Source organism: Osmia bicornis, chromosome 6 (assembly GCF_907164935.1).
Source record: "Osmia bicornis bicornis chromosome 6, iOsmBic2.1, whole genome shotgun sequence".
In the NCBI taxonomy this organism is placed as follows: Eukaryota; Metazoa; Arthropoda; class Insecta; order Hymenoptera; family Megachilidae; genus Osmia; species Osmia bicornis.
In genome coordinates this window covers 8,935,681-8,957,927 of record NC_060221.1, presented here as the reverse complement: position 1 = coordinate 8,957,927, position 22,247 = coordinate 8,935,681, and the positions used below count along the sequence as shown (strand labels likewise).

General features: G+C 37.8%; 1 protein-coding gene across 12 annotated transcripts in view; it reads left to right on the top strand.

Moving 5' to 3' along the window:
- Positions 1-22,247, top strand: part of LOC114880516 (potassium voltage-gated channel protein Shab) — a 42,000-nt gene that overhangs the window by 15,369 nt on the left and 4,384 nt on the right. For 6 of the 12 annotated variants that reach the window (XM_046286095.1, XM_029196604.2, XM_046286096.1 and 3 more), the window contains 6 exons: positions 2,831-3,129; positions 10,854-10,937; positions 15,296-15,556; positions 16,372-16,602; positions 19,943-20,150; positions 20,940-21,359. In XM_046286095.1, the coding sequence (XP_046142051.1) occupies positions 2,831-3,129; positions 10,854-10,937; positions 15,296-15,556; positions 16,372-16,602; positions 19,943-20,150; positions 20,940-21,359 (1,503 nt within the window). Of the gene's footprint in view, positions 1-1,557; positions 1,634-2,830; positions 3,130-10,853; positions 10,938-15,295; positions 15,557-16,371; positions 16,603-19,942; positions 20,151-20,871; positions 21,360-22,247 lie in introns of those variants that run through there. The other 6 variants (XM_046286098.1, XM_046286097.1, XM_046286103.1 and 3 more) reach the window with 5 other exon arrangements.

Below are 22,247 nucleotides of genomic sequence, written 5' to 3'. Positions count from 1 at the left end.
AACCTGCGCGTCGCAGTTATGGACTCTGGTGAACTGCGGTATACATACACATACTATGCAGAGTCCGGTCGAATAACATGTAAAAGCGGACACCATGTGATTCTTCATGAAAAAATTAGGAAAAATAACATTTTTTCATTTACAGCAACTTATTAGTTTCATTGTTTCCTTATCTTTTCATCAAGAATCACGCGGTATCCACTTTTAGGGCAGTCTATGTATTGTAACATACAGAGCCGGCCCTGAGATTTCGGGGGTCCGAGGCGAGAACCGAAAAAGGGCCCCTTCAGATATATGACATAAAAAAAAGTACCTCAAATAAAATTTATAAAATTAACATTAAAGCTTGTATAACTAATTTAGATTTGCATTTACGTCGATTAATATTCAAGTAAACATTAATCTTATTACATTCTTAGACGGAAAATCGTCTTATGGGGGCTCTGGACCTTGGGGGCCCTTAGACGGCTGCCGCGGCTGCCTAGTTTGCCTAGGTCCAGGGCCGGTCCTGGTAACATACCTACTTGTATTGTATTTTTTCTATAACAAACAAGTATGTTTCTGCTCGGAATATTGCATATCAAATGATCCATTTTTTTTAAACGTCATTAATGTTATTTTCCTCTTTATGCTTCCAAATTGCTCACTTACTACTATGCGATAGTTTGATACAATTTTGTTACATCTAATTAATCGTATCTACCTGGCTCATTTTATCTTTAGCTTCTTGTAATTTTCGTGTTAATGTTACTACTGTATAGATTTGACAGCTTACGTTTTTCTAACTGGAACCTGTACTTTTTTATGAAATGTCAGGAAAATGAAAAATGATTTTTTCTTTTTTTCTTGTTCCAGTTAGAAAGGATGAAATTTACTTTTTAATCGTTAACGTTCGATAAGCAAATCATAATTACAGCTTTCTCTTAATCGTAACGAAAAAGTTAACAATTTATCAACCCTGACGCAAGAACGATAAATTTATCAGTACTGGCCCAGGAGGAAGGTAATTACGCAACAAACACATTGAAACACTGTTTCTCACTTTTATTAACTGTCTCATTGAAAATAACTAAATCATGTTCACAAGCGCATTAAAGCTATCGACATTGAAAACTTTTCAAAACTCAACACGTAGCACAATGTACATTATCGTAAACCATCTGATATACATTCTTAATATTCTTCTTTTTCTTCACCATCGTCATCATCATCATCTTCTTCTTCTTCATGTGTGCGCTAATCCTGCGTCAAGGTTGATGAATTGATGGCCTAATTCAGTGATAGGCATCAGGATAATCTCCGGAAGTAATAATATTTTGTAACCCAAAGAAATGAGGGAAGCATGTTTGTCACAATCATAAAATCATTACAGATACTTTTTCATTTTTAGAATACCGAATGATTCTTACGTGTCACGCGTGTGACACGTGCCTTCAGCTTGATTTGTTCGGGTTCCAACGATATTACGCGTTACCACACTCCGTAAGAGATTACCTCGATGGCCATCGTTGACATAATTGAAAAAAAAAACACAATGGACACCGAGCCTGTTTTCAGGTCACGATATGTCCGGCGTGGATGGTAACAGCAAGGAGGGAGAATCCGTGTACGGACGCAGCCCTGCCCAGACCAGGTCAGGCTGTTATCCTAACTGTATAACTATTACGGACCCTCGTGGCGTCGCGTCGTTGCGGTGCCTCATTTTCCTGCCGCTTCTTCCTCAGTCTACCTAACGATCAACCAACCACGCCGGACAGACCGAAATTTAACTTTGAAAAACAAATGATCAATCACCGTAACCCGGACCTACTTCACGGCACACTTTGCCTTCAAGATTGCTAACGATAAGCTCTACCGATATCGTGTCAAGGTTCCGATGGCAACAGACTAATTTGACAAACACCAACATACATACATCTATCTCTCCTTTAGCTCACGATTTTACGTCCGACGTGGATGGTAACGAGCAATTTTTCATAATATTCTCGCTTCTGCTACTTCCTCGATACAGCTAAGAAAGCAGCCTACCACGCCGGACCGATTCAGGACTCCGCATCATTCAAGGTTAACCAATTAACGTAATTACACCGAACACACTATCTGACACGATCAATCATCGTTTTTACAAACGAACCTGCGCCATCAGTTGATAAATTTATCGTAATGTCAAATAATTTCACATAATGGCATCTAGCATCCTCCCAGATCGTCAAACGTCCGGCGTGGATGCTAAGCAAACGTTTCTTTAAGATACATACATATTTCACATACCTGTAGCAATATTTTTTATTTCTTTCATTAAATCAAAGATATTTATACTGGTGTTGTATATTCATTTTGAATATTTTGAAAATATTAATAAGTATGTATCTTATATGCATTTTTAAAATGAAACTACTCAGAGAATTTTAATTTCAATTTCAATTAACGTAAATATACAGGGCGCATTATTATCTAGAGTTTCAATACAAAATCTTATGTTTCTATCTTAAAATGTATCAAATGATAGCTAGCTATTATAAAATTAGATAAAACTTGGTAAGCTGATTAGTGTTTATAATTTGCCAGTTTTGTCCTTGCTACTTTCCTTTATTCACCTAACGACCAGCCTACCACGCCGGACCAGGCCAACGCACAATTCCCATTTTTAATTGTACTTATATTAAGGCAATCGCTTAAGAAAAAAGAGAAAAAGAGTGAAAAAAAAAAGTACTTCGATTGGAGACTTTGATCGTCGAGACCTGGAGCGAATCTTCCACGATCCTTGCGTCAAGGTTGATGAGAAAAGTAGCATTATAAAAGACAGGATGGACGCGGAACATGTTTCCAGGTCACAATATGTCCGGCGTGGATGGTAACAGCACCGAGGGAGAATCCGCTTGCGGACGTGGTCCTGCCCAAACCGGGCCAGGCTGTTATCGTAACTATGAGCATTACAGTCTCTCACGACATCGTCGCAGTGCCTCGTCCTGCTTCCCAAATTTGCCTAACGACCTACCCACTACACCGGACAGTCCTAATCGTCGTCTATTGGACTTCGCTCAAAGCGTGCCTGGAACACAGAACGACGAATACTTCCAGGACGATGCACCGGCGCAGCATGTGAATCAAGGCAATACTACACCTAGCGTAAGTTTCATCACGAAATTTCCATATCAATTTTATTTATATTATATGTATGTATGGTTTTTTTGATGTCTTAATTTCTTTATTGTGTGCGCGCCTAGAGATTAGGCGCGACCGTATGATTATTCACATAGAAATAATAAAGAATAGAGTGCAATATGTAGAAAGAGAACGCTTTGTATGGGCCCTTTGCCTTTGTGCATCCTTCTCTTTCTATTCACACACTTTATTCTTATATCTTTATGATTACTTATTGATCAGATCGGATTCGATCTAGGAATTATCATTTTTTTTCTTCTTTCTTTTTTTTATAATTAAATTGTATGCTTTGATTTTTGGTGTACGAGATATTCTTTCATTTTTCGATAATCAATTAGGAATGGTGGTGTTGTACAAGTGATTGTACCTATAAGTCAAAATACACATCCAACATTTATAAGTATGAAAGCTAGTAAAAACAATTCGGGCCATCTGGAAAGTTAATATTGTAGGCGTTTAGTGGAGGGGGAAGGCTTAGCTCGGATCGGCGACCGCCAGGTGGCAGCGGGATTTTGGTTTGTTTTCGCTGGCGGTCCCCCGGCATGCTATTCGGACATGTATGAGTTCCGAAAAGCGGGGTTATTGACGTTTGGGGCAGGGATCGTTTTGTTCGTCAGCCCCACTGACGAATGTCTGGCAGACCATTCTGAGACGAAACGCCTTTTTCTGTAGTTTCTGGTACGAATATCTTCGATTTATAAGGAAGACAAAAGCTTTTCTGGTAGTTGCTCTATCAAATGAAAAGCTTTTGCCTTCCTTATCGATCAAAGATATCTGTACCAGCAACCACCAGAAAATCCAGCTTAAAAGGAACAAAAAAAAGGCGTTTCGTCTCGTGATCTTCTGCCAAACTCGTCCAGTGGAGCTGATGACAGACGAACCCTGCCCCAGACGCCTATAACCCCGCTTTTCGGAACTCATATATTCGAATCGCATGCCGGGGGACCACCAGCGAGAGAACAGATCCAATCCCCCACTGCCATGCCACCTGGCGGTCATCGACCCGAGCTAAAGACTTCCGGGGAGACTCTCACCGCCTTCCCCCTCCACTAAACGCCTACAATATCGCGATTAAATTTCTATAATCCGCACATGGCTAGTAGAGGCACAAATATTAGAACGTCAGTGCGGTCACATTGGATGCAAACAAGTAGTAATGTCCGAGTTTGGTCAGACCGTAGTATGATGTGTATATTCTGTATACTTTTATTTATTGAATAACATTCCAATTAATGTTATCAATTAAATTATCAATTCTATTCGCCTAAACATATTAAAATTTCCTTAAAAAAAAGAGAGAAAAAACAGGAAATCTGTAATATTTAATGAAGCAATAAGACATTATACATATATTTTGTTTTAAGCACACTGATCATTTATTTTCTTTTATTTTACTATGGTATAGGTGTATGCATTAAATACAATTGCTGCCTCGTTTTCAGTGTTATTTGACAGAATGTGCATCCAATGATATCGTTCTTGTTTGGGATTGATGTGAAATGATTTGGTGTCGATTAGCCACGGCATAACTTTTTCTTTCACATCGTCGTGCGATAGTTAATAAAAAAAGAATTCACTATAATATTTGAATCATGCAGAATGACACGATGTACCCAAGCACGCCTAGTGTGAACAATTTTTTTTTCCTTTTCTTTGTTGTCTTTTGTATAGAGAGAAAGCACATTAAACTTTCTATTATCGTAATATTCGTGGCAGGAATATTAATATTCAACAATTTAATAAACAAATTGTCACTGTGTTTAGCTTGTTTCTCTAGCTTTAATTCTACTACGATTATGAAGTAATATTCATACAAAGCTTTTGTGTTTTGTGTTAAGAATTAGGTTATTTTTAAAACAGTTTGGAACACACGAATGAAAAAAAAAGTTTGCTCGACAAACTTGCACAGTTTCCACTTGTTATTTGCTGGATAGGAACGTTCAATGAATTATCATCGTACGTGTTTTCTTTCGCGTCAGCAAAAGTGTTTGCCAGAATTCCGAATTCAGAATTCAGAATTCAGATTTGGCACAAACATTGCAACAAATAGAGTCAGCTCGTGGAAGAAAAATTCCCGTGAAAGCATCGATTTTTTTCTTTCCGTGCTCCGCATTATAATTGCTAAATTACTAAATTGCTATCAATTACTAAACCAAAAAACACTGTTCAATGAATAATTACAAAGCACGATAAGTGCTTATAAATTGAGGCTATTTCAATCGAGACAGTGAAGACATCGGATATGGAAAAGTTTCTTCCGTTCAAATCAATAACGTGTCGTCCAAATGCTTTTAACGATTCGTCGATGAAATTGAAATTCCATGTTCTATTTGCAAAATCACTGCGGTCCTGGAATGCTTGCTTATCTTTTTACAAAAAATACATGCAGGTTAAAAAGAATACGAGGTTCTACGGAACAATGAAAAGTGTTGATCGTTTTCGTAAGCACGTTGCAATGAATTAAATTCTTTTTTTTAATAATCACTTTAATAATCACCTACGGATAGTAGATAGAACGTACTAGTCGATGTGTGTGTGTTAGGGGATGTGTGGGTACCCGATATTACAAACTCGGCCAGGCTCGGAAAAAATCGGACGAGCTCGGGCGGGTGTCCGATACATGCCGACTATTTCGGGTTAGGTCGGATAAAGTCGGGCAGATTCGGACGAGCTCCCGGGGGCGGTGGTCCGCGAACCAACTCTCATGTAAGTACTTGTTAATGCTTGCAATAAGCACGTTCAAAATCTATTTTGTATAACATGAACATACAGGTGACATGGAATGAAATTAATTTTAAATAAATTCGTTACAAGTATTATTTTTCCACATAAAAATTATCTTATTCCAAAATTCCACATAAAATAGCTTTTGCACATGCTTATTGCAAGTATTAACAAGTACATAAGAATTAGGCCGCGGCCCGCAGGAGCTTGTCCGAATCTGCCCGACTTTATCCGACCTAACCCGAAACAGTCGGGCTACCCGACTGCACGCATGTATCGGACACCCGCCCGAGCCTGCCCGATGTTTTCCGAACCCACCCGAATAGTCGGGAACCCGACACATTGGTCGAGCCGCACATCACTAGTGTGTGTGTGTGCGTGTGTGATCTTTCTCTATTCAATTTAATGTTTCTTCATTTCACATATAGATTGTTCGATGTTCCTCGGCTTATTTTGTTGGTTATTCATCGTCGATTTTCATTGGGGGAAAAAACAGCAGTTTGCTACCATATCGATGCGCCTATCACTTTTACCACATCGTAATCCTTCTTATTATGATTTACGCAGTTGGCTGCAATAAAATTCTTTCTTTCAATTACGACACGCGATTACGAAAGTATTGCAGACAATTGCGGCGTGTTGTAAATAATTATACCCAATAATAACGTTCAGTATCATTCTCCCTCTCATTGGCGGGGTAACTTTCTGACGGATTTCGTGTCGCTATGTTACAGGCAATGTCCGACAGCGCGCATTGAACCACCATCGTTGAACAAAGCCGGCGAAACTTTGGTCACACACACACGAATATACCTGCTACTGTCGGACTTTGCCGTATAACTCCTTCTCTATCGCTATTCGCGTATCACTTTAAAAAGAAAGAAAGGAAGAAATGAAACAAATTGAACAGACTGAAACCGTCCTCTATCGCTTCTATCCTTTTAACACTTTAACTGTCACGTACTTACTTACAGCACGTTTATCGAAATGTTTTTTGGTTTATAAAAATGGATCGTTGTTAACAAGTTTTTGAAAATACACATACGGATTTGATGGTGACAACGAAAGTGTTGAAAGAGAGAGGCTGTTCTGACGCCCTCCTAGAAACGATGTTTCGCGATGAGTTTGCGTGTTTTTGAAAAGAAAAAAAAAAAGAAACAAAAAGATTGTCTGATCTTTCCTGGCAACGTCCGACAATATGAAAAACTCTGCAAAGTGGCAGCCACGAGAAACACAACGGCAGAACGAAAGCAATGAAGTACGACTGACGAGAAAATACGGTGTATACGCGATGTGGAGGATAATCGGACGTCGGACTTTGCCGTGCTCGATTCGAGAAAAGCGCGGAATGCTTGATCGATTCTTTTTTAAACGATACATTGTGACTTGTTCATTATGCTCCTTCTTTCGTTCGTTTCTTTCTATAGAGTATAGAGCAGTGGTAGTCAACCTGGTCTCTACCGCCCACTAGTGGGCGTTCCAGCATGTTGGGCGGTAGGGGTTTTGTTCCCTTTTTTAAATTTAATTGACTTTTTAAAAACATTAAAATGAAAATTTTACTTCCATTACTACTTCCTTATTTCCTTTACTACAAGTAAAGTTACTTCCCTACTTTATAAATCACCATTACCAGAGCCGGCCCTGAGATTTTGGGCCCCTTCACATGTATGACAAAAAAAAGTACCTCAAATAAAATTTATAAAATTAACATTGAAGCTTGTATAACTAATTTAGATTTGCATTTACATCGATTAATATTCAAGTAAATATTACTTTTCTTGCATTCTTGGACGCAAAATCGTCTTATGGGAGCCATAGACCATGGGGTGCCCCAGGCCCAGGGCCGGCCCTGACCATTACAACGGAACCAGTAGGCAATTAGAAAATTTTATTACTAACAGAGATACAAGAGTGAGCGATAGGTATAAAAAGGTTGACTACCCCTGGTATAGAGTATAGAGTGTAGAGTACAGAGTGTTTTGATAAAATGTATACATAATAGGGGTAATATTAACATTAATATTGAAAGCGCGTATACATTTTTATTAAGACATTCGATACTTTTTCATCGTGTCATGCCGCTTAGTTATCTTTCATTCATCCGTGCCTTTCTCTTCGGGTGCTCTAGTCCTTTCCTACCACTAGGATCATTGTTGGTTTTCTTTAAGTTGATCAGATTGATTAAGTTGACTGTTTACATCTAATTATGCTACATTCAAAGTGCGAGCTAGTAGTTAAAGTATATCTTTGAATAGACGGTTTCGTTGCTTTCTACAATGATAATTAGAAAATGAGATACTTTCAACCGGTTGTGTTCGTTTTTCGTGCACGTTTTATGCATCAAATTTCTTTAAAAAAATTTGCTTAGCTCGATTTTATTTTGAATGAAACGAGATTATGAAGTGTAGCGCATATTTGAACATCCTCAGCGAGAAACATTCTTTCTCTTCTTTCCTTTGCATTTATTAATATTTATACTAATTTAAAAGTTGCAATTCATAAAATCTTAAGAGGAGATTATGGTTAGAAACATCAAAGTTTTTAACGACGAACAAACCCTCGAAAGAATAAAAATTTAATTAAAGTTTTGGTATTTTATTTATCGAAAGGTATAATGAAAAAAAAAATGAAATTAATTATTGAAATTTTCAAACCAAAACCTCCCCTTACGACTAATGTTATCGTTTAGTCCCTAAAAAATGATAATTCTTGTTAGAAATGAAAAATATCGAATTTCCAAGGTTCTAACTAAATATATAACTACTATACGATTTTTGAGATGCAATTTAGAAATACATATGTTCTTGAAACAGATAATATCAAATTACTGGCAATATATTTTACATAGGATAATTAGCCTGTATTTAATATACGAATTGTTGGAAAATGATAAGCAGGATATTGTATTGACGCTCAACAATTCGATGTTTATGAGACATACTTATTTATACTTCTCGATGAACAGATGAACATTAGCGATACACTAATAATGTGATTTTTCAAGTTAACCAAAAGTTGATTCTATGACAACACTGCCTGTACAACTATATTACATAATTAATACTATTTGGTCGTAAGAATGAAATAAACAAAGCATTAGAAAGGAAAAGAAAAATAAGAAAAGAAAAGTAAAGAAAAGAAAAGAAAAGAGAAATATTAAGTAGTAAATACAACACAATTCGACGTCCATTCTTATATGACATCAAATCTTTTTCTTGTAATCGAATAAAATTCATTGAAATCCGACTCGATTAATTATTTACTGAATTATATGTCAAAGTGAATATTGATTTTATTTTCATCCGAATTAATTTCGATAATGTAATAACAAAGAATTTTGTTAATTATTCAACGATAAGAATGGGGGACGTCTTATATTGCTGTTCGCAATATGCTGTTGATAATGTAGTAATTATACATAGATTTATAAGAGTGCATGATATTTTGGACACTGGTTGGTTTGTTCCAAATGTTAAACAATTAAATGTACTTTTTGAGTTCCTTATAATTATGCAAAAATTTCAATCCGATTAATGTTCTGAAAATCATGCACATCCTTTGTTGGTTTAGCATTAGCTTTTTAGTTGGCGTTAACTCTTTCGTCAAGACATATACAGGACAGCAGGATCAAGGAATTCGTTTCAGAAGTACATATAGTTGAGGAACTAAAAGTCATAGCGGTGTAAGTGAAATGTAAAATATTCATTTGAATCCCATAAATGATGACTTTTACACCATCGGTTATTCGATTGATTCGCGTAAGTAACGAAAAGCAATTGTGACGTCCGTCCATCCACAATTATATTATATTATTTATTTATTTATTTTTCAATACGATGCGTTTCACTGTCACTTGTGCTTAGTGTACACGTCTCGATGAACACCTCTTATTACACCTTGTGTACTTAACAGATTCACAAACAATGCTTTAATAGGTTATGAATCAATGAAAAGGCCAATTTATTCACAAAACTCCCAAAAATGATACATTTTAATTAACTGCAATTACTTTGGATGTTCTAAATATTAACACCGTTCGTTAAAAAAGTAAATGAAATTATTATATCGTCATGATACAGCATAAGTATTATTTAGCGATAGTTTTATACAGGGCCGGCGTTAGGGGGGCGCGCGGTCGGGCAATCGTCCAGGGCGCTAGATCTATAGGGGGCGCCGCAGCCCGGTGTCCCTAGTATGCAAATGTACCGATATTTTCTCATTGTCTTTTCTCTCTATCTACATCTCATATGTAATATTACATATACGCTATATATGCTGCGACATTTATGTCTACATCTTCCCGGACGCGTTTTTTAGCCCCTGCATGGGCGCCACGATAATCTTGCCCGGGGCGCCAATATTGCTAAAACCGGCCCTGCTTTTATATATCATACAACCATGTCAAATTTATCATTTCCAAATTAATACAACAATGACACATTTTTCTTTTTACCTTTAGAAATTTCTCTCTCTCTCTCTCTCTCTCTCTCTCTTTTTCTAACTCTCTCTTTGGCTCCACGTGTTTCATACTCTCATTTAACCTTTTGAAAAACGGATACTTGCGTGTATAATGATGGATCAAAATGACCCTGCATCCGTTATACGATGGTTAAGTCTTTGAAGCACAAGTTTCTTGCTCGTTAACAGCATCCTTTGCTCGCTTACTACATTCGATTCTTATTCTAATTTCTAGAATTTTCTTTGAATACGTGCTTCAAAGGGTTAATTATATTTTCACTCGGTCGAGAAACTTTGGAATTATTTCGTATCGTTGAAATTTTTTAAATAATTTTTTATTTGTTCCACTATTTACGCTGCTTCATTTTTTGACAACAGAATCGAAGAAAATGTGATTTAACAAAATAAAAGAACGAAACGAAACGATTCGATCGGTTCCGATCGAACGAGCCATACGTGTGTTACGAAGAAAAATAAAATAGGAAATTGTGTGTGTGACATTGTAGGATGAAGAGAAAAAAGACAGCAGAAAATTCGAGAAAAATGATGAAATACCTAGCGAATTCGAGTGTTGCTTTTGTACTACGAAGGTATTTACGATCATTAACGTTCTCTCTTAGACGGCACTACATACACCAATGGGCTGTCGAGAAAAAAGAAAATATTATACTTCAGGATTAACGGAGACTGATATTCTCTCCTTAATTTGTTTCTTTTTTTTAACGATCACTTTCTATAGCTTTGCTTTCTTTTTTTCAGCGTACATGAAAGAAAAAATAGAAAAGAATACATTTTCTTTGTCCCTTGGCTTTACGTATTATACGTTCTTTGTCCGCAAATTTTTAATTTCATTTTTTCTGCAGCCATGATACAGATGCACGGTTATTCCATGTATAGTCCACTGGGTGTATGCACTGCCTTTAACCCCTTCAAAACAGAGCATCAATTTTTCTTCATTCACACGACACCACTTTCGTTCAATGCTTTAGACGCAAAACATATCCTTAGCTCGTCCATTAATTTCTCTCTGATTTGCGTGCAAACAAATGATTTTGTAGGTCAAGGCACGTTCCCGTGATTACACTTAACCTTATCTATCACTTATCGTTAATCTTAACGTACAGCATTCTATATTAGTTTGCCTCGCGAGGAAGTCTATCCAGTTCTACATATAGTATGCCAATTATTTAACCCTTGGTCGGTGATGGCCGGGTCAATCTTGGTAAAATAAATTTCACCATTGAAATTTCTAACGATAAGTGAAAGGCTTTTTCATACATATTGGAATATATGTATGAAAATGTTGATTCTGCTTCATCATCTAAGGGTTAAACGTTAGCGTGAATTCAAGGGGTTAGCCACAGGTAACTTCTACGTTTGAATAATCCTTATAATAATGCTTGTGTATGCGCATTGAATGAGTCTGACAGGTATAATAACGAGAATATTTTATTCAATATAATTATTATTCTAAAATTTGATTTACCATTTAGCGGTTTGCATTATTTTTGTCTTTATAATTCTATATTTCATCATGTTAGAAACTGGGTACACTTACCGTTGAGCATATCACAAGTATTAGGTATCTGCGAATGAAATTTCGTTTTTAATTTCGTTCAATTATCGCGTTTAGGTACTGAGCAGAGATGAGATGTTGCGGAGCGGGACGGCACAGGGGCAAGGGGAGCACTTGGTCAGTCCCGCCCAGTCCCCACGTCATCGCGCACCCACACCAGCACGTCAAGCGGCGTGCTTAGGATGTGTGAGCGTTTCGACTAATAACGCGTGACTAGAAAACTCTGATCAATCGTACCCGCATTCCTTAGCCTCCGCAACATCTCATCTCTGCACAGTATGTACATACTACTATACTGTGGGGGTTGTGAGCGGAGCGTGGCGTTCCTGGCGCTCCCGGCGCCATGGGCCGTTCCTATGATAGCCGTAAGGTGTCGCGCGTGTAGCTCCATCCTTTCTCGCAAGCGGTCCATCACAGGAAAGGCCCAGGGCGCTGGGAACCCCACGCTCCGCTCACAACTCCCACAATACTATAAAAAATCATGGGGTATACTTCCGAAAGGCCCCATCACCCCAGGACAACCAAACTTCGGATTTATAGTAATTGAGGGACGAGAAATCGAATAAGACCATTTTCAGAACTTGCAAATAAACCGTTCTCGAAATATACAGGGTATTCTAAAAGTGCGGAAACCCCCTATTATCTTGATAAGAACGCATTTCCACGCAAAATGACTAACCTAACCCTAACCTAACCCTAACCTAACCCTAACCCTAACCCTAACCACGGAAAATGACTAACCTAACCTAACCCTAACCCTAACCACGGGAAATGACTAACCTAACCTAACCCTAACCCTAACCACGGAAAATGACTAACTTAACCGTAACCTAACCCTAACCTAGGTTAGGTTAGTCATTTCCCGTGAAAATGCGTTCTTATCGAGGTAATAGGGGGTATCCGCACTTTTAGAATACCCTGTATATCTCGAGAGCGGTTTATTTGCAAGTTCTTATTCGATTTCTCGTCCCTCAATTACTATAAATCCGAAGTTTGGTTGTCCTGGGGTGATGGGGCCTTTCGGAAGTATACCCAAATCATGGTATGTAATTTGAATTATTCGAACATATCGATTATTTTAGTTTATCAGTAGTTTAATCGTAGTTCAATCGATATCGATAGCAATGAATTTATCATTAGGTAATACCTTATTTCTAATGTATGTAAATTATTCGCACGTGCCTACTACATCTATGTATTGAAATCGATCTGAATACTCTGACGGATAATTTCCTGCTTCCTAGTATAAAACAAACGTCGAGTTTGCACGCTAGATTCGTGGCATGAATTCGAAGAACAGTATGAGAAGTAAGAGTTCACTGGTGATCAAGCAATTTGCTTGCAACCTGCCAACGAATTAGACCAATGTCTTGAGAGGAAATCCTAGTTATTCAAAAGTACACTAGTGGAATTAATTCTGGACACTTTAAAATTTTTTTAAGTATTTAATATACTATAATCATTTATATTTTATATTCAAATCATTGTTTTCTAATTTTAGGGTGTCGCGTATATAAAAAAATCAGTAAAAAGATTTACAACCACACTTTTAATATACAATAAAAATTACAATTTCAAATTATCAAAGGAGGTAGAAAAAAATTAATTTCATCCTGTGGTTGGCTATTTCTCATCATGCGACATTTAGTGTTGCCAGGCGCAAAAACAAAAATAACAACACAGTTTAGACCTTTTTTAAATTAAAATTTTTAAACATTTACAAATCAAATCATGTAAAAATATTAAATTTTGTGAAAGTATCAATTTAGCATAGCAGAATACACATTTTCCGCACAAATATGAAATAAAGAATATTTTTATTCAAAGTGTCCAGAATTAATTCCACCATTGTAGAACTTGTTCACTGATTCTGACTAATTCTAAAATTACAAACTGAATTTTTCAAATAATTAACACTCCTTCAAATAGTACTTTAAATATAAATAATACAAGAGTATGTTTGTTTGGAGATCAGGAAATTATTTCTAGATATCATTTACTTTATACGATGACACGATGTTTATGAAGAGAGCAACGTTAGTTTAATTACTAATCTTTTTCAATGGCTCGTTGGCTGCATATTTCTAGCGATCAACACGCACACAATAAACGTTCATTCATTTCAATCATTACATGGAACGTGGCATGATCGGATAACAGGTACATGCGATCAAGTGAATGCTACGTAGGGCTATGTTTCTAAATAACACATTGCACTTAATAACTTATCAATTATGCTATCTTGACACAAATGTACAACGGCAACTTTCCTTTTTTTTGTTCATCGAGGTAAAAACTGTAAAGAAAGAGTAACGTTTGTAAAAAGAAAAAAAAAGAAAGAAAGAAATTGCTATAACAACGATTGTGGTTCTGCAACTTTGATTTGCGGAAGCACCTTCGCATAATAGAAAATTTGAAACACGGAATGTATGCTTTCTGTAAACAACGATCTATGTATACAGGGTTTTTCAAAATACAAGGACCTAAGAACAGCATCGACTGTTTCTTTTTCTTTTTTGTATATATTTTTTTCTAATAAACATAATAAATCCTTAAAATCTTATAATTAGACTCTTTCTTCCCATGTATATCTGATCGTTTAAATCTGTTACACCATATAAATGGTACGATGTAATGTTATATCGTGTAACAGATTTTGCAAGTACAATGCTTTTTTCACGTTACATTTTCTCAGCATGTTCTCTTGAAAAACAGAGATAATCAACAACAAGCACGACAACAGCATACAGACATTGCAATGATTATTGTATATACATACGTATATTATAAATTTTGCATCTGATAGGTCAGTTCTGGCAAGCTTGGGAACAAACTAATCATTAGTAATCGTTGTTTTCCTTAAGTTTCGCACCTCACTACAGTGTAAACCGTCTTCTTCTAATCTACTTAATGACCGTGCAAATACTGTTCTGGATCATATCAGGCGAGTATAATAATAATACGGACGTAGAAAGGTCATATTAAATAGATTCAATTAATTAGAGAGCACATAGATGAATCTTCCCCCATTATGTTTCCCCTTGCTCTTAGAGTTTAGCACACGAAAAGAAGCATTCGCTCGTTTTTTATTTTAATTAACAAGTACAGCTTTCGTCGTCTAGATTAAATCGTTTTTCTTACTGGATCGTTGACAAAATTGAAACACCCTATTACTGATTCTGTATGGATAATTACAACAAGAGAAAAGCAAATAATCGATGATAACTAATTTTAACGAAATAATTTTTGACGAAAGATGTGCCCGGTTTACATGAAAATCTTTAAGATTCCGGATCAATGTTGAAGACAACGCTTCGAACGGGCGTATAGTCTTCAACGAACCGAGGCTCTTCATCTCGATCGTGTTTCTAGGAATACAAAGACTTCAGAGACGCGGAAAATATAATGCCACTGGCGACCAGCGACTTTCGTAATCCCATCTGCCAAGAGATGAAGGCGATGAGATCCGCTGCAGCAGCTGAGCAAGCTGCTCAGACAATTTTCAACGAGACCAAGGTATCTCCACCTCAAGCAGTGGACATCTCGTGCTACGGAAGGATATATAACGAACAAGGAAGCGTAGACAGCTCTGATACGTATGCCAGCTGTCAAACACATCCGTCTCATTCGCAGGTATCGCTTAAAATCTCGGCTCTCCTGGAGTTATGTCGGATGACGATGGGGGGGCTCAGTCGACCGGGCATAGAGAGGGAAGTCTTATGACACCAAGATGTCCGACCTCCGACCCCGGGAACATGGTCAAAATGATGACATAAGATGATGACGGCGTTGATGGAATTATGTCGGATAATGGTATAGGGCGCGTCATTCGACTGGGCTCATCGAGGGCAACAAACGTCCTAATAGGAGCCATGAGGCCGGGAACATGGTGAAACTTCAACCTAACCAAACCTAATCTAATCCTCATCAAAAGCGATCGCTCCTCTCCCCCGTTCTTCCTTTCCTCCTTCTCCTCATGATGATGATCACGTCATCCTCTTCCGCATCATTTCTTAATCGGAGGAACGAGAGCGGATGATCCCGTTCGGATCAGAAGGCGGCTGCTGCTTCACACCTCCCCGTTCTTCCTCCAGAGCCTCATGAGAATTTCCTCTCCGTGACAGGGACTTCAGACAAGTCACCACTTGCTTTTCTTTTCTCTCCATCGCCATCTCCATCCATCATCGTCGTCATCTTATGTCATTATTATGACCATGTTCCCGGGGTCGGAGGTCGGACATCTTGGGGTCATAAGACTCCCTTCTCCATGCCTTGTCGCATGCCCCCCCAATCATCATCACCCGACGTAACTTCAAGAGGCCCAAAATCTCTTCGGGTTAATATCGCCAGTTCTCCGGTGTGGCTAGGTCTACCCCCTCCCCCCAAATCGGCTCTAACGCATTAATTAGACAACATAATAACAATAATATCATTACTTGATTACACAGGGTGATTTAACCGAGGAGGTGGACAGCAATCTATACGTAAACCCTCTGGAAGCTGCGGAGAAGTGTGGGAATAACAGGGTAAAGAAATCTGCTTCTGGTGATGTCGGCCGTAACGTCACCGACGCTTCACCAAGCGTCGAATCTTTAAAGGATATCCGCCCTTTGAACGAGGGTAGCAAGGTTACCTTGAACGACGCAGTACCCAAGCATAGGAAGATCCGTATTCAACAGGTATGTCCGTCCCTTTATCCTATTTTCTCTTAATATTCTCTGCATTAACTGAATCTTCTGCACGCGTATCTGTGAAACGTTTAAACGCTGTTTACCTGTTTGATCAAAATACAAAACTGCTTTGATTGTGATCAGTCTTAAGAAAGAGTGATTCGAAGAATAGAGGTGCAAGGGAACATCGATAGATGTATTGTACATTTACAATTGACATTTGAGTCAACAACCGATCGTAAACGCATAACGAATACAATTGACTCTTGAACAAGGATTAGGGAAGCCCATTCGCCGCGTGAATGGTAAACCATTGCTTGTTACTTTTATTTTTATATGTTCTTAGATAGAATTAGAATTGCAATTAGAATCATTAATAGACATTTCTGTTAAGTTACCTATCATACAAGTTTCACCTTTTATTCGTTTTCTTTTCTTTATCTTGGAGTAATGTAACAAGCCTCGCGTTGCTTGTCTTCAGTAGTGATGTGCGGCCCGTAGGAATGTACGGGTACCCAATATTACGGACTCGGGCGGGCTCGGGTACCCGCACATCTTTATGTCTTGCCTTTACTCTTGGGAGCGAACATCAGGTTACTCCAAAAGATTGGCTTGATGCTAAACCAAACATTTATTCGATACTCTCTAGTCGTACAATTAATACTTGCCTTTTCTGCAATAGCCAGAAATGCGGCTGCGATAATCACAAGTCTATTTTTGAATTGCACGAGCTCTGACAACGTATCATCACTGCTTTTTTCAGTTTCACGAACCGTCAAGATCGCAAACGGAGCTCAGTTGAATGAATCGCCGAGGGCGATCGTACATAATCCGAATGCCCTGGTGCTTGTCAGAAGGGGCTGCACACACACACGCGATTATTGCACGTATCCGTGCTCAAAGAACAGACAGAAAAAACAAAGAGATTTCCAGAAGCGTCGTTTGTGGTTTGTGTCTTGATTAGAAAATGGCCACACAGTTGCAGCGTAACCGACTTTACCTCCGTGCTTGAGTCGGAGAACGAATTCCGGTACTGTTGATTTTGCGTCATGCAAATAACGCTTCAATACGCTCCACCATTAATTAACAATTAATACTCCCTGCTTGTCTACACTTTCACTTTTTCTGCATACGGCTAAGCACTCCTCCTTTAATATCATCAGGCTATTAAATGTGCTCGTTCCCATTTAAAAACATACAACCAACTGTTTGACATTGCAAAGTGGTGCTCATCATCAAACCAGTGTATACATTAAAAATAGAAGGTAAAAGTTAACGAGGTTATACATACTTAACACTTTGCCTTGTTACTTGTTACTTGTTACTTGTTACTTGTTACTTGTTACTTGTTACGCTTAACACGTTCGAGCCTACTTTGGGTAAATCTACCCACATCAGAGAAATGTGGTGAGATTCAAAGGGATCATAAAAATTGCATAATTGCATTATAAATTAAAATCGAATCCCAAAATAGTTCACAATATGTGTATAGTCCTAAGTATCGGTGTCATCAAAAGAATGTTCTAACGATTTAATTTACGATCTCAGCTAACCTATACGTGTTATCCCGGCCCCGAATATGTTAACATTTCAACACTGCTGTGTTCAACTCTACGTTGAAAGCTTTCAAGCATAAAACGTGTCCATTCCTAATTCCCATTAAGACTGCTTAATTAAAGCTTACAATTTGAAGTTTCAGATAGTGTTAAACACACCAGTATAATAACGTGATCGTCCAATTTTCTACGAATGAAAAAGGACTCTGTAAACTGCTTTTCTGTACGAGTTCCTGACAATCCTATTCGTTGGCTTTTCTTGAGTTTTCCTAAATGAATATATTTTTCATTGGGAAAAGCTCGAGATATGTATACAGGGTGTTCAACGACTACTTCAACAACCGAAGAGGGATGATTGACAAGGTGATTCTAAACAACTTTTTCTTTTGCCAAAATGTTGATTAAGGCTTCGTTTTCGAGTGGCCAATCAGAGCGCGTCTTTAGCGCGGGCCGAACCACTAGAGTGTTGGATTTGCTCTGCGTTCAAGCCGTGGCACAGCCGACTCTATATAGTACTAGCCGTGCTGAAGTAAAAATGGCAACACCGCGGGAGTCCGGTCTGAATATATCAACATCTACCCTACTCTATCTGCCTCCCGGACTCCCAGACTCCCAGCCAATCAACGTCGTCAGACTCTCAGCTACTCTCTGAACTTCACATAACCTCTTTGGTTTCGTTCCAATAATTTCGCTTGTTTCAAGGTTTTTAGTCACTTATATACACGTTTATCAATTCTTAAATGTTTCATTTTGCTTCATACCTAAATTTTCTTGAAACCACTGTAAATATTTCAAATATCATGCTTCACAACACCAAACTATTTCGAGAGTACACAAAATTTATATCACATTTATAGCAATTTTATACTACTACATCACTTCTACTTGCCACAGTTGCAACGTTTATGTATTGTTTATACATAATTAATACAAAATAGCGTATATTACTACAGCTTTTAATTAAAAAAGACGTTAATTACAATTCCGAGCACAGGACTCTGTTTTTGAAAATAGGCCTCCCGATTGTCACGTGAGCGGTGTTGCCACGTTGTTCAGCATGGCTAGTACTATACTCCGTTCAACGAGACGAGTCACCAAGTCAAAACAAACAACTCCATCGGTTTTCACGTGATCGGCTCTACGACTGCGGTCATTGGCTGCCACATGCTACAACTCAAGGCCAAATTATGGTGGTCCCTTGCCGAGGGCTCTTGTATGCAATGTCAGGCTTATCTTACGATGCGATTTGGGGATCCGGAACCCGTAAGTCGGCCCTGTCCTGCTCACGTGCACGTGTTTATACTTGATGACTCGTCTCGTTGAACGGAGTATAGAGTCGGCTGTGGCCGTGGTCGTGCTCTCGTGGTTCGGTCCGCGTTAAAAGCGCGCTCTGATTGGCCAGTGTTTTTTGTTAATAACTCGAAAACGAAGCCTTAATCAACATTTTGGCAAAGGAAAAAGTTGTTTAGAATCACCTTGTCAATCATCCCTCTTCGGTTGTTGATGTAGTTGTTGGACAACCCTATATATATAGGGTGATCCTCTCGCTAGGAGACACAAAGGAACACTGGCGACAATAAACCCCTTGACCGCACCATAAACGGGGACCTACCCGGGCCGAGACGACTCTGTGTGTCTTCATGGTGCGGTCAAGGGGTTCATTGTCGCCAGTTCCTTTGTCTCCGGCTGCGAGAGGATCACCCTGTATATCTGCGCACGCGTGTGTGTGCATATATGTATAAACTAACAAAAGAATGTCTCGTATTAATTATTCTCTACGCGACTGATTGCAGAGCGTAAGATCGCGTGCACAATTTATCAGCGACCAGGAGAGCATGATGATTCGTAATATCATGAAAGAAGGCATCGCGGAGAACAATTACTACGGAGGACTCCGTGGAGGTAGACCATTTGCAACGACCAATAGCGGTCTGGTATCAGCTACGAAAATTCTAAACCATCATCTCTTTGGAACTGGCACTGGACCCAGACATTACACAGGTAATGAGAAGGACTTTTATAGACATTTACCAAACAAAAAAAGTGTTATCTAACTGACAAGAGTAAGACTGACGCAAAAAAATTTCAAATTTTTAAGGCAAATCTAATAGCTTCACTTATCTACACTGGTGGAATTAATTCTGGACACTTTGAATAAAAATATTCCTTATTTCATATTTGTGCAGAAAATGTATATTCTGCTATGCTAAATTGATACCGTAATATTTTTATTGTAATCTATAATGTTTATACTTAATATTTTCACACGATTTCGTTTGTAAATGTTTTAAAATTTTAATTTAAAAAGTGTTGTTATTTTTGTTTTTGCGCCTGGCAACACGAAACGTAGCCAATCACAGGATGAAAGGATATTCAACGAAATATTAATTTTTTCTACCTCCTTTGATATGTTGAAATTGTAATTTTTATTCTATATTAAAAGTATGGCTGTAAATGGTCTTTTTACTGATTTTTTTATATAAGCAACGCCCTAAAATTGGAAAACCATGATTAGAATATAAAATATAAATTATATATTAAATAATTTAGTAAAAGTTTAAAAGTGTCCAAAATTAATTCCACTAGTGTATGTAGGTACTAAAAGTATTAAGAATTGAGATAGATATTTTTAGCTAACATATTGAACGTTATAGAGGTTGCTTGTAAAACGTAGTTCAGTGTCTTCCTAAATTATCCCAATTATGTTTGTCTGTTGATTCAGTCCCTTATATTGATTTCCTTTCTACATATTCTGGGTCAATGTAATACTTGGAGCCACTGTATATGCAGGTCAACGAAGGCAAATTTCAGGAACGAACACCGAAAGCAAACTTTCCTTGTCCGCTGATTCAATCGACAGCGAGAGTGTGTCTTTCATAGACAAGAAAGTATCGAAATCGATTCTAAAAAAGTCCGAAAGCAGCAATAATTATTATAACAACGCTGACGATTCAGACACGGAGAAATTAATTACCGATAACGCGTCAACGATAACGATGTGCGACAACGAGACCAACACCTGCGACATTTTCACCAACGTGAACGGAACGAGACTGAAACAACCTATTTCACCGTTGCTCTCTAAACAAGTACTCGAGTCTATCTTTCGTACGAACAATAACATCGACAAAGAGAATGAAGTGGATCAGAGCGAAGAGAAGAACCGTGTCTCAAAGATGAGCAGGTCGATATTCGATGACGTCCTTCAAGGTACTTTCTCAACTCTTTTACACTTTCATCCCTTTCACCTTTTTATACAGAGAACTTACAAGAGACGAGTGGTCAGCTTGTTGGCCCAATAAAAGTAGTAACATTTTTTAACTCCTTGTTTCTTCATGGGTGTACTTCCGAAAGCGACAACCCTCCGATTTTTCTGAAATTTTTGCAAAAGCTTATCTTTGATTAGAGAAGAAAGTCCCTAAAAGGATTTTTGGCGACAAAGCCTCGTTTGCCCCCCAGCCCTCTTCAAAGTTTTCACAATTCTTATCAAATATCTCCGATAATATTGATTTTAGAGAAAAAAGTTTTAAACAAAAAATGAAGCTCATAAAAAGCTCTACAAAAAAGGTTATACACATTTTGTACGTAAACCTATTATTTTGGTTGTTATGTAAACAAATAGTAATTTCTGCACTATCGTTGATATCATTCTCTACCTTACCGACACAGCGCGGTATACAAAATTGGCGATCTGTTCCGAACACATAATCCGCACTTTCCGGCAACGCTTTCATGAAATAATAATAAATTAATTATAAAAATACGCGTAAACGAAAGTGTTACCGGCCACCTTAGGGCGGCCGGATTTAGATGTATGGCCTAACCTAACTTAAATACATCAATAATACTTATACGTACATGTACATAACAGCCAAAATAATAGATTTACGTAAAAAATGTATATAACCTTTTTTGTAGAGCATTTTATGATCTTCATTTTTTGTTAAAAACTTTTTTCTCTAAAATCAATATTTTCGGAGATATTTAATAAGAACTGTCAAAACTTTGAAGAGGGCTGGGGGGCAAACGAGGCTTTGTCGCCAAAAATCCTTTTAAGGACTTTCTTCTCTAATCGAGGATAAGCTTTGGCAAAAATTT